The sequence below is a fragment of the Ranitomeya variabilis genome, chromosome 5, assembly GCF_051348905.1.
Source record: "Ranitomeya variabilis isolate aRanVar5 chromosome 5, aRanVar5.hap1, whole genome shotgun sequence".
In the NCBI taxonomy this organism is placed as follows: domain Eukaryota; kingdom Metazoa; phylum Chordata; class Amphibia; order Anura; family Dendrobatidae; genus Ranitomeya; species Ranitomeya variabilis.
Window position 1 is genome coordinate 475,418,098 of NC_135236.1, and position 16,893 is coordinate 475,434,990.

A 16,893-nucleotide genomic window follows, 5' to 3' on the forward strand; every position below is an offset into this window, starting at 1 on the left:
ACTTCTCCAAAATGGTGCATTTGGTGCCGCTTCCGAGGTTACCTTCGGCACGGGCCTTGGCAACATTGTTCATAAAGCACATCTTTCGCCTACACGGTATGCCAGACAAGATTGTCAGTGACTGGGGTCCCCAGTTTGCATCTCGGTTCTGGAGAGAGCTTTGTCGTCTTCTCAGCATTGAGTTAAATCTCTCCTCCGCATATCATCCCGAGACGAATGGATTGGTAGAGAGGGCCAATCAGACCTTGGTCACATATCTGCAACATTTCGTTTCAGCCAGACAGGATGACTGGGCATCCTTGTTACCGTGGGCAGAGTTTGCGCTGAACAATGCGGTTGCCGACTCCACTGGACAAACCCCATTCCTCCTCAATTATGGTCAGCATCCGCGGGTACCTGTGCCTATGCCCGTGTCTTCTGCCGACTCCAGGGTGGCAGACTGGGCTGTGGAAGCACGGGATATTTGGGACCACACTCAGGATGCCATTCAGGCCTCTAAGGAGAGAATGAGGTCCTCCGCCGATGCACATCGGCGCCCCGCTCCGACCTTTGCTCCTGGCGACTTAGTGTGGCTCTCTGCCCGTAACATCAGGCTGCGAGTGGAGTCCGCTAAGTTTGCACCTCGCTACTTGGGTCCTTTTAAGGTCCTCGAACAGGTTAATCCTGTGGTCTATCGTTTGGCCCTTCCGCCACGCCTGGGTATCACCGACACCTTTCATGTGTCCCTCTTGAAACCCGTATACATGTCCCGGTTTTCCGAGTCATCTGCTGGGACATCAGGTTCGTCTTCGGACGATTACGAGGTGAACGCTATTTTGGGGTGCAAGGTGGTACGTGGCAAAAAATTTTATTTGGTGGATTGGAAGGGTCATGGCCCTGAGGACAGGTCCTGGGAGTCTGTTGAGCACATTCGGGCTCCGCAGCTCATTGCTGCCTTCGAGCGTGGCGCGGCCCAAGGAGGGGGGGTGATGTTAGGGGTCGAGTTCCCGCCTCTGCACAGGGGGAGTCTCGGGCCATCTCCGCTGCGGTCTCCCATTCTTCTCCTGCCACAGTGGAGCCTGCTCAGCAGAGACGTCGGTCCCAGCGTCTTGCTCAGTCCCACTCTGTACAAAGAGTTACTGCTGCTTCTCCTGCTTCGGCTACTGAAGTCAGTGCTGGGCAGCGGCGAGCAGACACTTCTGGGACTAAGTCCTGCTCTTCTCGTTCTGAGCATGCCCTGAGTGAGATCTCTCAGTGGAGATCGAGGGTCACATGGTCAGATGCTGCAGCTAAGGCCATTGGTCCTTCAGGAAGGTCCTGTAGGTGCTAGGACTAAGTCCTGCTTGGCACACACTGAGCATGCCCAGGGCAAGATCTCTCAGTGGAGATTTAGGGTCACATGCTCAGGTATGGCAGCTTCTCATTGGTCCTTCTGGGAAGGTCTTTTACTTGCTGCAGCTATATAAGGCTCGCATGGCCGCACGGCCATGCGCTAGTATTGCTTTCATTTTTGTACTTTGCGCCAGTGTGGTCTTGTATGTGTGTGTTCAGGGACCCGGCTGAAATAAGCCCATAGAATGCTGGCACCTCCGGCGAGGAGTTTCGTGTGCGTGCAAGACCACTGACTGCTCTTCTTAGACAGATAGCCTGTGCCTCTGTGGAGTCTAACAGGGCGCAGCGCTTTACAGAGTTAGCTTACACTGCTATTAGTTCCGCTATTTACTAGCAGCAGGTTCTCCTGCACGGTGGACCCCGGGCTGCGAACGCATCTATCCTAATAAAATATAAACTTTCATTAGGTGCGTTCCGCTAGCCCTGTCATAACATACAGCATGCAGGCTAATAAGTGACACATCACTGAAATCATGGTCTCAGCCCCTACCTCACGGTGTTCTCAGATTACATAGCAAAAACCTGCTGACAGTTTCCTTTTAACCTCTTCCCTCCTGAAACAATTTTCATTTTTGAGCTTCATTTTTTTCATCCCCCTCTTCCAAGAACCATAACTTTTTTATTTTTCCGTCGACTACATAAGGGCTTTGTTTTTTGTTTTGAATTACGCAATTTGTTTTCACATTCATTGCATGGTAAATTGGTAAAAAAAATACAATTCCAACATGTTTTTGGGGTTTAGATTTTTTACAACATACAATATGTGGTAAAAATGACTGTAAATTGTGATTCCTTAGGTCAGCACAATTATGGTGATACCATACTAGTGTAACTTTTTTTTTTTCATTTAAGTAAAGAAAAAAGTGATTTAAAAAAAATTATAATTTTTTGTATCACCATTTTCCAACTTTACTATTTTTCTGTCAATTAAGCTCAGTAAAGACTTGTTTTTTTAACTAATGAGCTGATGGTTTTACTTATACCAATCTGGCGTAGATATGATATTTCGATCTGATATTATTGCATTTTTTAGGGAGCAGTGATGACCAAAAACCACAATTCTGGTATTTTTTCTTCTTTTTTTTTTTAAATGCTATAGCTTTTACCAATCATGTTAATTAATTTTATGTTGGAACTTTATAAATGTGAACATGCCAAGTATGTTTATTTTTAATAAAGGAAAACAAATATGATTAGAACTTAAATTTTTTATATATTTTTAAAAATGTTTTCTTTATTTTCTACTTTATTTTTAAGTCCCCTTAGGGGACTTCAACCTGCGATCATACAATTGCTTAGACTATATGCCACAATACCATGTATTGCAATATATAGTGAAAACCTCGGTTTCCTCCGAAGCCCAGCATATAGCTGAGTTTCATAGCAGGACATAGATGGCAGCCACTGAAGCCTTAAGCAGGTCTGGGCCATCATAGTGACTCATCTGTGCCCACGCAATTGTGCCACAGGGCGCCGATACGAGCCTGTATATGAAACCAGCTGACGTGCCAGAAAAGTTGCGGGCTCATCACCGGAGCCTGCAGCCAACAGGGAGAGGAGACCTTGGACGTAAGGTCTTAAAGGGGTTAAGCACTCTGAATGAAGCATAACAGGAATTACTAGACATAAAACAATATATGGCTGCTTTTTTTCAAAAACCGTGCCAAACTTGTATCTTCTATTGCAGCTCTGTTTAATTGAAATGGAGGGGGCTATGCTGTAATACTGCGCACAATCTGTAGATGGATGAGACGTTTATACAAGAAAGTTGAAATGGTTTTGAAATAGTAATATCTAAAAAAATTAATATGCAGCTATACTCGTGCCTGATAATTCTACCAAATAAAAATAACAGTAACACAGTGCCAACATAAAATGACCAATGCCTGGCCTATATAATACTAACCACATTCAATTATTACTGCTATGTGCTGCCCACACAATTATCCAGTAATATGACAGTCTTATTCTGTACAGTGAGCACACCATGCAATGCCAACTAAAAATGCATAGAAATATATATTACCAGCCTATATACAGTATGATGTCAACGTGACGGCAATTACTGTGCACACTGAGAAATGGGGAAAAATGGAAAAAAAATTGCATTTGGGGAACTTACTGTGCTGTATGATCAGATCATCTGACCAGTTGCCGTTAAAGTTTCCACATAAGCCACAGGGTTTTCCTTTATGGTCTTCTGTTAGCTTGATGTATATTCCAGAACCTCCGTCCCAGGCCAGAGAAAAACCAAAGGTTGTCTTCACCAAAATGTAGTCAGCTAGTCTCTCAATAAATACATTTTCTACTGTTTGTGGGAGCGACAACCTAAAAAGGAGGTAAGTAATGGTCACCGGAAAGGTAGGTCTGTGAATTCCCGTGTATTCTTCTGTTAGTCTTTTTCTAGTTATATCCCTTTCTGTGACTGCCCTTGTATCAGTTACCACACATATCTTTTATCAATCCTGCTTGGTAACACTGGATAATATCCCGTTTGCGAACAGTAATTATGGGTTGTGACTAGTGATGAGGGAATATACTCGTTACTCGAGATTTCCCAGCATGCTCGGGGGTCCTCCGAGTATTTTTTAGTGCTCGGAGATTTAGCTTTTCTTGCCGCAGCTGAATGATTTACATCTGTTAGCCAGCATAAGTACATGTGGGGTTCCCTAGCCACCAGGCAACCCCCACATGTACTTATGCTGGCTAACAGATGTAAATCATTCAGCTGCGGTGCAGAAAACTAAATCTCCGAGCACTAAAAAATACTCGGAGGACCCCTGAGCATGCTCGAGAAATCTTGAGTAACGAGTATATTCGCTCGTCATCACTAGTTGTGACATGTTTTTTTTTTTTTTTTTCATAGTTACATAGGGTGAATAAAGACACAAGAGCATCAAGTTCAACCTTTCTCCACCAGAGATAGATATTGTTAGACACAACCTGCCATTGATCCAGTAGAGACTATAACAGGAGAAGAAGCACTATATAAAGGCGACCTTAGTCACACCTGGCTCCTCATCCATTGTATGGCCGCCTTTCCATAGTGTTCCTTCTCCTGTTATATTCGGCAATCTGTGTCAAGTATAAGACTGACACATAACAGTATTTTGGTGGGATTGCCTTACAATAAAATCTGGGATAAATTATGAGAAAAATATTGTCTTCATCTTAGGGTGCAAAGTATTTAAATTTTTAATCTATCAAATGTGGGACACTTCTTGAGCACCCTTCATCTAATAGGAGTGCCTTATGTCCCCGGACCTAGAGACATTGTTAGACAAGTTCTCCACCTAAATGATTTGTATGAAATCTCAATAATTACGTGGGTTTGGACGAGAGCGGCTTGTTTTTTCCTTTTGCATGTGCCAAGCCTTCCTAATTTAGAAGCACTTTAGGCAGGTTGCTACGTTACAGTACCTAACAGCTACAGCCTTTTATGCCGGGCTTTAGTCTACACGTCTTTTAGCGACCGGCCTCTCTCAGATTACTCAGGTCTTCAGTTCCAAGCCGAATTGGCATTGAGCTGAGGCCAAAGAGGAGGGCTGGCTTGGCTGACAAAGGGTGCAGTGCACTTAGCGACAAATTAATCAGATTTTTTTTCCAGCTAAATGTAGATAGAGAGCCTTAGTAAAGGGTATCGAGCAGTTTCATTTACCTTTTGCTTAAATTAGCACATGTGAATACTGTAATATACTCTACCAAGGTCATAAGATATATTCCTGTTCTTCCAGAAGAACACAACTCCCCTTTTCCTATTTGTAGATTATTATTAATTATTATGCAGTGAATATTAGGAAGGGAAGCGCTAAACATGGAGAAAGGGGATAGTGGGGGGATGCAGCTGCAGCAGTGTCTCTCCCTCTCAGTGATTGAGTGGGTCTGCTTTAAGAGATGGATGTGTTAGTTTGTCTGCATCAGACTGAGTCCAAGATGCAAAACAAGAGAATGGCGCCAGGCCAAACAGTGGCAAGTACATGTTCATTTCAATTCCTTGCAATAGGGATACATCTCTTTAATAATTACTGCATTTGCATTGTAACTAAAATATTACAGATGTAATAAACTTTACAGAATGTAATCTCTGTTTCCTGGCAGATTTAGTAAATCATTTCCATGTTGTGGCCCTCTGCTTTCTCTCTGCGCAGAGTGCAGAAGTCTGTGGACAGAGAAAGCAAGGGAGCCACAACATGGAAAAGGACCAACAGAGACAAGAGACTGTGGAAAAAGTACACAAAGGCACACACAAGGGGATAACAATTAGAGTCAAACACACAGAAGGAGGTGAGTAGGATTGAAAAGTAATATGTCACCAAGCTTTTGCCACCTAATTTGAGAGTAGCATGATGTAGTGGCAGAAACCCTGATTCCAGCGATGTGTCACTTATTGGCCTGTTAAGTGTAGTTTTGATCTAATGTTTTATCAACTTGAGATTATCATCACAGGACTTGTAAACCTGCCGCAAGTCAAGCATGTGCATGAGCTCTGCAAAACCCCGCCCTCCACCACTGATTGGCAGTTTTCTGAGTACACAAACCGTTTTGTGGGCGGGGTTATACAGAGCTCAGCATTCAGAGAACTGGTAGATCTCCAGCAGATAAAACAGGCATTTTATAAAAATCACAGCAAGCAGCCAAGTGAGTGATACATCACTGGAATCAGGGTTGTTACCCCTAAATTATGCTGCTCTCAGAAGGGGTAGCAAAAGCCTGGTGACAGATTCCCTTTAACTCCCTCGTACACTTCTGGAACCCGTAGCAGTCATATACACAGTGCTTGCACTCTTTTAAATCAAGTTTGAAGATTATTCTGTCAGTTGACAACTGTTTTATGAATGGAGTGCAAAATATATTTTCCTCAAATTATTAACCCCCTTAATGACCAGAGGTATCTTTGTTTTTGCATTTTTGTTTTTTGCTCCCCTTCTTCCCAGAGCCATAACTTTTTTATTTTTTGGTCAAAATGGCCATGTGAGGGCTTGTTTTTTGTGGCACGAGTTGTACTTTTAAACAAAACTGTTGGTTTTAACATATCATGTACTGGAAAATGGTAAAAAAAATTCCAAGTGCGGTGAAATTGCAAAAAAAAGTGCAATCCCACAGTTGTGGGGTGTTTTTTTTTTTTTTTTTTTTTTTTTAACATGGTTATTAAATGCTAAAACTGACCTACCATTATGATTCTCCAGGTCATTAGGAGTTCATAGACACCAAACATGTATAGGCTGTTTTTTATTTAAGTGGTAAAAAAAATTCCAAAGTTTGTTAAAAAAAACATTGCGCCATTTTCCAATACCCGTAGCGTTTCCACTTTTCGTAATCTGGGGTTGGGTGAGGGCTTATTTTTTGCACGCTGAGCTGACGTTTTTAGTTATCGTATATACTCGTGTATAAGCCGAGATTATCCGAACATTTTTTTGTGCTGAAAACGCCCCCCCTTGGCATATACACGAGTCAAGGTCCAGAAAGCTGGTGGGGGAGCGGGGAGCCGGTTGCTGTAGCACAGTGATAGCTGCAGCTGCCGGCTTCCAGAAGACATCAATACTCACCCTCAGTCGCTGCATCTCCATCCCTGTCCCGGCGCCGGCAGCTCTTACCTGTTCCTGTGCTCAGCGGTCACGTGGTACCGCTCATTAAGGTAATGAATATGCACGCGACTCCACTCCCATAGGCGTGGAGCGCAAATTCAAGACCTCAATGAGCGGTACCACCTGACTGCTCAGCACAGGAAGTAGCTGCCGTGCCGTGACAACGGAGATGCAGGGATGTTCAGCGACGGCACAAGGATGGTGAGTATGATGGGGGAGGATGGGGGGAAGCCGAACCATGCATACAAGGATGGGATGGGGGGAGCCCAGCCATGCATACAAGGGGGAGGACGGGGGAGCCCATCCATGCATACAAGATGGGATGGGGGAGCCATGCATACAAGATGGGACAGGGGGAGCCAAGCATACAAGATGGGACGGGGGGCCACACATACAAGGATGGGATGGGGGGAGCTGAGTCATGCATACAAGGGGGAGGACGGGGGGAGCCAAGCCATACATACGAGGATGGGACAGGGGGGGGCCGAGCCATGCATACAAGGGGGAGGATGGGGGGAGCTCAGCCATGCATACAACGATGGGACGGGGGAGCCATGCATGCAAGATGGGATGGGAGAGCCATACATACAAGATGGGATGGGGGGAGCCATGAATATAACGAGGGGACCGGGGGAGCCATGCATATAACAGGGGGAGCCACACAGAGCAGGACAGGACAGGGGAAACCACGCATACCGGGATAGGAATGAGGGGACAATACATACCCGGCTTATACTCGAGTCAATAAGCTTACCCAGTTTTCCATGGCAAAATTAGGTGCCTCCGCTTATACTCGGGTCGGTTTATACTCGAGTATATACGGTATACCGTTCTGGTGCAGATACGATCTTTTGATTGCTCGTTATTGCAATTTAATGCAATGTTGCAGCAACCAAATAAACATAATCCTGGTGTTTTGACTTTTTTTCTCATTATGTTGTTTAGCAGTCGGGTTAATTTTTTACAGTATATATTGATAGATCGGGCGATTCTGAATGTGGCGACACCAAATATGTGTATATTTGATTTTTTTATTGTTTTATTTTGAATGGAGTGAAAGGGAGGTGATTTGAACTTTTTATATTTTTTAATATTTTTAAAAACATTTTTTTTCCTTTCTGCATGCTTCAATAGTCTCCATGGGAGACAAGAAGCTGCACTTGTCCGATCGGCTCTGCTACATTCAGGTGATGACTAGATCGCCTGTATCTATCAGAAATGCTCACTTGCTATGAGCACTGACCACCGGACGGTGCTCTTAGCAATCTGGCTATAACAACCATAGAGGACTGCTGGAGACCTCTGGTTGTGATGCCAACCCATCGGTGACCCGCGATCACGTGTCACCGATGGGCGGGCTTTCCGACGCACTTCCCAGAAGCACAAGTTAAATGCCGCTGTCAGAGATTGACAGAGGCATTTAACTGGTTAACAGCTGCAGGTGACTGTTGCAGGCACATGTCAACTGTATATATATCAGCTGACATGTGCCCGGAAAGGTGCAGGCTCCGGTGCTGAGGGGGAGACTGACATCGGCATACTATTACGCCGATGCCGGAAAGAGGTTAAATGGCAATCCTAAATGCTATAAATTTAAGAAATTAACCAATCCGATTCTATCATTCAATATAGACAGATAGTTACTGGTCACCATTTCTATATTTTTTTGGGGTGAATGAGAGTGAAAGTATACACACACAATGAGACGAGTTCCGTTGCATTACCTGATACCGCCTTTCCTCACTTCATAACCAGAAACAGTGATCTCCTCTTGGCTTGAGAAAAACATACTGATGGATCGTGGACAAGTATACACAGATCCCTCACACTTGGGACTGTTGTGGACCTAACAGTAAAGCATAAGAAAACAAAATGTTCAGTTAATGTAATTTTTAGGCATTACCTGCACACACATGAATAAATGGACATATTATCATAGATTGCTTTGCTTCTAATTAACATTTTATAGTTCACATGAAAGGCTGCTAATAAGTTCGTATTATTTCCTCAGCTGTATACATACATCTGTTCTAATCTTTATTATTCCTTTTTAGTTTTCCAACAAAGGAGGTTGGCATCCCTGGAATTCTTGGCCTTTTTACTTCTCCCAAAGATTATTATGTTCTACAATCACAGCAATTAATCAGTGATGGCTGAAAGAAACAGTAGAAGACCTAACTAAGTTACAGCTGGAGGTCCCTACTTCCTCATAGATTTGAAGCTTGTGAGCCGGACCCTCACTCCTCTAGGCAGCTGTTAGTTTGTGTGTTATTCTGTAATGTCGTTATTGTCTGTACAAAATCCCTCTGCAATGTAAAGTGCTGCGGAATATGTTGGCGGTCTATCCGCTGATACAATGAGACACGGGTTTTTCTGCTGGCACAGTCATTAGATATAATATACCGTAAATTAGTAGTCAGGTATACTTACCCATATAGTATACAAAGGCACTGGGTTGCTGCAATCTCTGGCAAATATGTATGAACAGTTTCCCGGAAAGTAAAAGTAGATGCCATCAAATGTTTCAAAGTTGTATTGACCCCAGCTTCTGCAGATGGCATCTCTCTCTTTCCCAGTATTTGGCACTGGAAAGACAGTATAATACACATTTGTATATGGTACACTTGCATAAAATCTATTAAAAATTTCTATGATATTTGTATGAAAAACTCAACCAACTTGTGAAAAACAAAGAATAATCCAATAAGACGTAATTCACATTAAGGTAGGTTTGTTTCGGTACTTCTGAATTATTCTTTTTCGTTAGGCTGGGTTCACCCGAGTGTGTAAAAAACTGTCAGTTTTATCCAGAAAACTCTAACGGTTTTATTCTCACTCATCATCCGGACCGTATGCAACCCGCTTTTTTAGAGGACCAGTTATGACTATTTTACAAAACCAGTTACAGTTTCCTGTGTTAAAGAATTGCAACGTATTGGTAAAAATCAGATGCTATATGGTCGTTCCGTATAGGAGTCATTTTTTTCTGCACACCTATACACTTGAATAGGCAAGTCTGACCCAACACATAGAAGAAACTAGTGTATGCAGAGATCTTTTTCATCAGTGAAATATTGAATTTGGTCCTAGTGCTGCCCCTGTGCTATCCTTTTTACACGGACAGCACTCAACCGAGAATACGGCCATAATACCCATGGTACCCATGCTACAATCTATGCTTTTTTCTTTTGAAGCAGTTTTAGGATAATATCTTAGTGCTAAAAAACAGCACCCAGGCGTAATGTTTTATTCCTAAGCCAACCCACTCGCAATACTTTTTAGAGCTTGTACTATAGGGAAGGTTTGGACCCTTATATATATTTTTCTTAAATAACACTCCCTATATTTTAGTCACACTTACTTTCATCAGCTAAATCATGACATACACTACTTGCCACTATGGATGGTCACTGATTGAATGTATATACTGATCCAATAATGATAAGAATATAGGTTTTTCATTTGGCCAGTGGCCAATCTAGGAATGTACAAGCTCCAAAAATCAGGCTGACATAAAAACCGTAACCTATTGAGTCACATCAACCCAGCATGCCCAACAACCAGCCCAATATTCCAGTAGACATAACTACTTTACCGTATTGGCATCTCTCTCCTTGTGCCTGAAAGGTCTCGCAATCACACGAGCCAGCTTCTGTACAAAGTGCTCCATTAAGACAACCTTGTGGGCAAGAATCTAGAAACAGTAAAAAATCCTAAATTACCTTTTCAGAAATTAAACATAAACATAAAGTCTGTTCACTGATGATTTGTTGATAATATAGATTGAAATATAAACCTAAGAACTAAAAGTTTTTAATGTTTATCAAGGATATTAATATAGATATGAAAAGGGGCAGAAGAAAAAATATTCAAAAGATAGATATGGTCATGGTATTATATGTGCTTTTCAACATAACAATATACACTATATGGATAAATGTACTGAGACACCTACATATAACACATCTAAGAGTTTTTATTACATCCCAATCTAATTCTGTAGGTATTAATATGGAGTTGGTTCCCCCTTTCCAGCTATAACGGTTTCCATTCTTCTCCAGACTATGGGGAAGGCTTTCTTCAAGATTATGGAGTGTGATTTGAGGATTTATTTACTCATTTATCCAAAAGAGTATTTGTGTGGTCATAAAATGATGTTAGACAACAGGGTCAGGTTCATAATTTCCATTGTAGTTCATTCCAAAGGTGTTCAATGGGGTTGAAGTCATGTTCTTCCACACCAAACTCACCTTAAACCATGCCTTTATGGACCTGGCTTTGTGCACTGAAGCACAGTCATGCTGGAACTAAAAAAGACCTTCTTCACCAAACTGTTACTACCAAGTTTAAAGGTTAAAATTGTCCAAAAAAGTGCAGACTCCCAAAAAGATTCTGCTACTCTGTAGAGTCTTTTTTCACTATAAACCTCATTAATGGCACCCTGTAATCGCACGCGGTCTGCACTTTCTGGCTAACTTGCACCGATTCATAGACTTTTGCAAATTTCAATAATACCACTTACAGTAGATCGTTGAATATTTTAGAGGCAGGAAATGTCATGAATTGACGTGTTACAATGGTGGCACGACCATGCTCGAATTCAGTGAAGAATGAGCCATTCTTTCACCAATGTTAGTAAAGCAGACTGCACAGCTATTAGTTTCATATTATACACCTGTGGCCATGGGACTGAATAAAACACTTTTGGGGCCAATATTTATGACTATATAGTGTGTTTTTTTTACAAGGGGATTGCATTCTACTATAGTGCTGTGCTGTGTAAAAACCCTAGTGCTACCTTTACGGCTCATGGACCTCCATGTCTTTCTAGTCTAGATGTACGGCTGAAAAGCAGGTTTGGAAGGAGCACATAATAGAATCTGCTGCTCAATGGGATAGTTTTCCTGAGAATAGCTGCCTGTGTTCTCCTTCCAAACGGTCCTTTACTTTTAGTGAAATGCCAGTAACAGTACATAAGGCTTTTCTTCTGGTTCCGGAATCTACATAATGGGGACTTATAGCAATGACTAGTTAAACTCTTCATGGGCATATATTATGGGCATCACTGTTTCAAGTGCCCTTTTCGGTTAGCAGGCATTTACACAAAAGGTAAAATATATTAAATTCAATAAAACCTGTAGGATGTCTTACCTGCCCTTGGAGTTTGTGATTCAGTAAGGAGTCTACGTGCTCCAGAGAATGGATTTCCATTATCCTATGATTGAAATATGATTACAAAAATCACTCACATTATTTTTGGTTGTAAAATGTCATACAAAATAAAGGGAATCTGTCATCAGGTTTTTGCTACCCCATCTAAGAGCAGCATAATGCAGAACCAGATACCCTGATTCTAGTGCTGTTTGACTAAACGGACTGCTTGATGCAGTTTTTAAAAAATCACTGGTTTTAAAGGGAACCTGTCAGGAGGATTGTGCTCCGTATACTACTGACAGTGTCAGGTCGGGGCCGTTATACTGATTAAAATGAAATCTTGGTTGATGAAATGTGGTTGTTGTTTAATCTTTATTTTAAGTAGCTAAAACATTGTGTTAACTGAAATTGTCTTGTTAAACACTGTGTCAGCCATAGATGAACATAAAAATTGCATGGTCAAATGCAAGGATATCAATAGTGTGCGAGCCCCAGTATAACTCTTTAAACACTCACTTAGTTAAACACTTCACTCAATACAGTGTTCTTCACTTCTAGCCTTAAAGGGCCACTGTCACCCCCCCCCCAGGCGTTATAAACTAAAAGAGCCACCTTGTGCAGCAGTAATGCTGCAGTCTAACAAGGTGGCTCTTTTAGTTTTTGATTAAGTTATTACCGCAATAAAACGTTTTAAAAATTGGCCAAACGTACCAGCGATTGTACCGGGAGGCGGTCCGAAGCGTCCTCTATGAATCTTCAAACTGCCGCCACTCTTCTCTTCAGGGCCGATGGTACCCGCCCCCTTCGCGTTGTTGCTTCAAATCCGGCGCCTGCGCTGTGCGTGCCTGCCTGGGGCCTGCGCAGTCTTCTTTGGCCGTCATCACTCACACGCAGGGTGCCTGACTGCGTCTGTGCGGGCAGTGCGGCCGCCCTGTTACTGAATCCCCGCCCCGCACTGTGTTATTCATTATGCACACTGCGGGGCTGGCATTCCTGGGCATGCGCACTGCACTGCGCTGTTCAGGCCCTCCCCCATCTCGGACGTTCTCCCTTGTCTGACGTTCCCCCTGCTCCCCCGCCTTCCGGCATTATTTTCGGCTGCCAGATTCCAAAATCTGGTGAGGATTAGTGTATATTGCGGCAAGCTGCTGTGTGCTTTGTCTCTCTCTATGTGTTTGTATGTTTTAATGCAAATGCATATTTACACCAGCAGCAATGAAAATTTGGTACTTGTGTGGGTGGCCATAAATTACAAAGCACTGATGATCAATACTGTTTTTTGGGGGAGCATTATAGGTTTACATTGCGTTCGGGCAATACGTTTTGCGAATATAGCTAGCGTATTGCACCAGCGCAATGTCTTTAGCGGGATTGCTTTTGCCGACCCCGCTATCGCAGATCCACAATCTGCGCTAGCGAGGAACGGAGCTGGGACGCTGAAAGCAGCATCTGAGGTCCGACTGAAAATAACGGCACATCGCAAGGGCGTGCCTAAAAAATGGCATGCGCTAGCGATGCGATCCAGATCCTAAACACATTGCCGTCAATGGGTGCGCTAACGGACCCGTTGCATGGCGTAACTTGCGACAATCACGCCATGCAGCGTACTCCTTTAGCGTTAACCCATTAACGCTTAGTGAACCTATTCGTAACGCACTGAACATCACTAAAGGAGGAGGGGTCTGCATTATACCACATCAAAGAACAATAAACGTTGAGGGGTGACCATTATTACACCGTACTGCAGATCAATGCACGGTCAGGGGTCTGCATTATTATACCGCACTGATCATCAATAAACGGTGAGGGGGGATCATTATTATTCCGCACTATAGATCTATAAACGGTCATGGTGGAGCATTGAGTGGAGCACTTAAATACGTGGCACTGAAATACGTGGCACTGAAATACGTGACACGTGGCACTGAAATACGTGGCACTGAAATACGTGGCACTGAAATACGTGGCACGTGGCACTGAAATACGTGGCACGTGGCACTGAAATACGTGACATGTGGCACTGAAATACGTGGCACTGAAATACGTGGCACTGAAATACGTGACACGTGGCACTGAAATACGTGGCACGTGGCACTGAAATACGTGGCACTGAAATACGTTGCACTGAGTGCCACGTGCCACGTCAGTGCCACGTGCCACGTATTTCAGTGCCACGTATTTCAGTGCCACGTGCCACGTATTTCAGTGCCACGTATTTCAGTGCCACGTGCCACGTATTTCAGTGCCACGTGTCACGTATTTCAGTGCCACGTATTTAAGTGCTCCACTCAATGCTCCACCATGACCGTTTATAGATCTATAGTGCGGAATAATAATGATCCCCCCTCACCGTTTATTGATGATCAGTGCGGTATAATAATGCAGACCCCTGACCGTGCATTGATCTGCAGTACGGTGTAATAATGGTCACCCCTCAACGTTTATTGTTCTTTGATGTGGTATAATGCAGACCCCTCCTCCTTTAGTGATGTTCAGTGCGTTACGAATAGGTTCACTAAGCGTTAATGGGTTAACGCTAAAGGAGTACGCTGCATGGCGTGATTGTCGCAAGTTACGCCATGCAACGGGTCCGTTAGCGCACCCATTGACGGCAAAGTGTTTAGGATCTGGATCGCATCGCTAGCGCATGCCATTTTTTAGGCACGCCCTTGCGATGTGCCGTTATTTTCAGTCGGACCTCAGATGCTGCTTTCAGCGTCCCAGCTCCGTTCCTCGCTAGCGCAGATTGTGGATCTGCGATAGCGGGATCGGCAAAAGCAATCCCGCTAAAGACATTGCGCTGGTGCAATACGCTAGCTATATTCGCAAAACGTATTGCCCGAACGCAATGTAAACCTATAATGCTCCCCCAAAAAACAGTATTGATCATCAGTGCTTTGTAATTTATGGCCACCCACACAAGTACCAAATTTTCATTGCTGCTGGTGTAAATATGCATTTGCATTAAAACATACAAACACATAGAGAGAGACAAAGCACACAGCAGCTTGCCGCAATATACACTAATCCTCACCAGATTTTGGAATCTGGCAGCCGAAAATAATGCCGGAAGGCGGGGGAGCAGGGGGAACGTCAGACAAGGGAGAACGTCCGAGATGGGGGAGGGCCTGAACAGCGCAGTGCAGTGCGCATGCCCAGGAATGCCAGCCCCGCAGTGTGCATAATGAATAACACAGTGCGGGGCGGGGATTCAGTAACAGGGCGGCCGCACTGCCCGCACAGACGCAGTCAGGCACCCTGCGTGTGAGTGATGACGGCCAAAGAAGACTGCGCAGGCCCCAGGCAGGCACGCACAGCGCAGGCGCCGGATTTGAAGCAACAACGCGAAGGGGGCGGGTACCATCGGCCCTGAAGAGAAGAGTGACGGCAGTTTGAAGATTCATAGAGGACGCTTCGGACCGCCTCCCGGTACAATCGCTGGTACGTTTGGCCAATTTTTAAAACGTTTTATTGCGGTAATAACTTAATCAAAAACTAAAAGAGCCACCTTGTTAGACTGCAGCATTACTGCTGCACAAGGTGGCTCTTTTAGTTTATAACGCCTGGGGGGGGGTGACAGTGGCCCTTTAATACAGTGTAGACCAATGCTAGGTATTCAATAAGGAAGTGAAAAGGTTCCATTTACTGCTGTAACCCTGAATGTTGACCAACGCAAAGTGGCTTGTTGGCACCGCCTGACACTCAGTTCCCAGGGTACATGCCCAGTTAGGAAAACATCTGAGAGTTGATCACTGACTATTTGACCACCCATAATTTTGATAATGAAGCATTTTAAAAAGATTATGTTCCTTGCCATATCCTTAAAGAGGACCTTTCACAACATTTTTCATAGTGAACTGGACATACAATGCCATAGAGACTGCAGAGTGGAAAAAAAAGTTGTTTGTTTTTTCTTTTAAATTTCACCTCTCTGTTGCCAAGATATTAGCCCCAGAGCCGAGCCTCGGCTGCAGCAGCAGGAGCTGCACCTGGGGAGATGCCAGCCACAGAGAAGGACTTGCCAGAGGAGGTGCCATGAAGGAAGAAAGATCCAGCCAAACACATTCACCCGCTGGTGAAATGTGTCAACAAACGCAACGCCAACCTACTGGCGGACCTGAGTCACGGCTGCGACTGATCACACTGCTTGAGGTGCTGAGCCAGAAGAAGATGTATCGCAAGTACAACCAGAGACCCACCTTCCGCCAGATGCAGCTGGAGAACACGTCTGTGGCCCTGGAGTTCCTGGACCAGGAGAATATCAAGCTGGTATCAATACACAGCATAGCCATTGTTGATGTAAACCTAAAGCTCATCCTGCGTCTTATCTTGACTCTTATTCTACATTATTCCATCTCCATGCCAATGTGGGATGAAGAAGAGGATGAAGAAACCAAGAAACAGACACCAAAACAGGGGCTCTTGGGATGGATGCAGAACAAACTGCCCCAGGTTCCGGTCACAAACTTCAGTAAGGATTGGGAAAGTGGAAAAGCTCTGGGTGCCCTGGTTGACAGCTGCATTCCTGGTCTGTGCCCTGACTGGTACCCTTGGGACACCAGCAAGCCTGTGGACAATACACTGTGTGCAGAATTATTAGGCAAGTTGCATTTTAGAGGATTATTTTTATTGTTGATCAACAACTATGTTCTCAATCAACCCCAAAAACTCATAAATATCAAAGCTTGATATTTTTTGAAGTTGGAGTGGGGTTTTCATAGATTAGGCTATTTTAGGAGGATATCTGTTTGTGCAGGTAACTATTACTGTGCAGAATTATTAG

At 43.8% G+C, this 16,893-nt stretch overlaps 1 protein-coding gene across 1 annotated transcript in view; it reads right to left on the bottom strand.

Moving 5' to 3' along the window:
* The window catches only part of OTOGL (otogelin like), a 332,429-nt gene extending 319,883 nt beyond the window's left edge, over nucleotides 1–12,546 (bottom strand). The window contains exons 1-6 of the mRNA XM_077262892.1: nucleotides 12,514–12,546; nucleotides 12,108–12,171; nucleotides 10,552–10,650; nucleotides 9,387–9,541; nucleotides 8,681–8,802; nucleotides 3,494–3,699 (exon numbers count right to left, since the gene is read on the bottom strand). Coding sequence (XP_077119007.1) covers nucleotides 3,494–3,699; nucleotides 8,681–8,802; nucleotides 9,387–9,541; nucleotides 10,552–10,650; nucleotides 12,108–12,171; nucleotides 12,514–12,546 — 679 coding nt within the window. The remainder of the gene's footprint in view (nucleotides 1–3,493; nucleotides 3,700–8,680; nucleotides 8,803–9,386; nucleotides 9,542–10,551; nucleotides 10,651–12,107; nucleotides 12,172–12,513) is intronic.
* Between the last annotated feature and the right edge of the window lie 4,347 nt (nucleotides 12,547–16,893).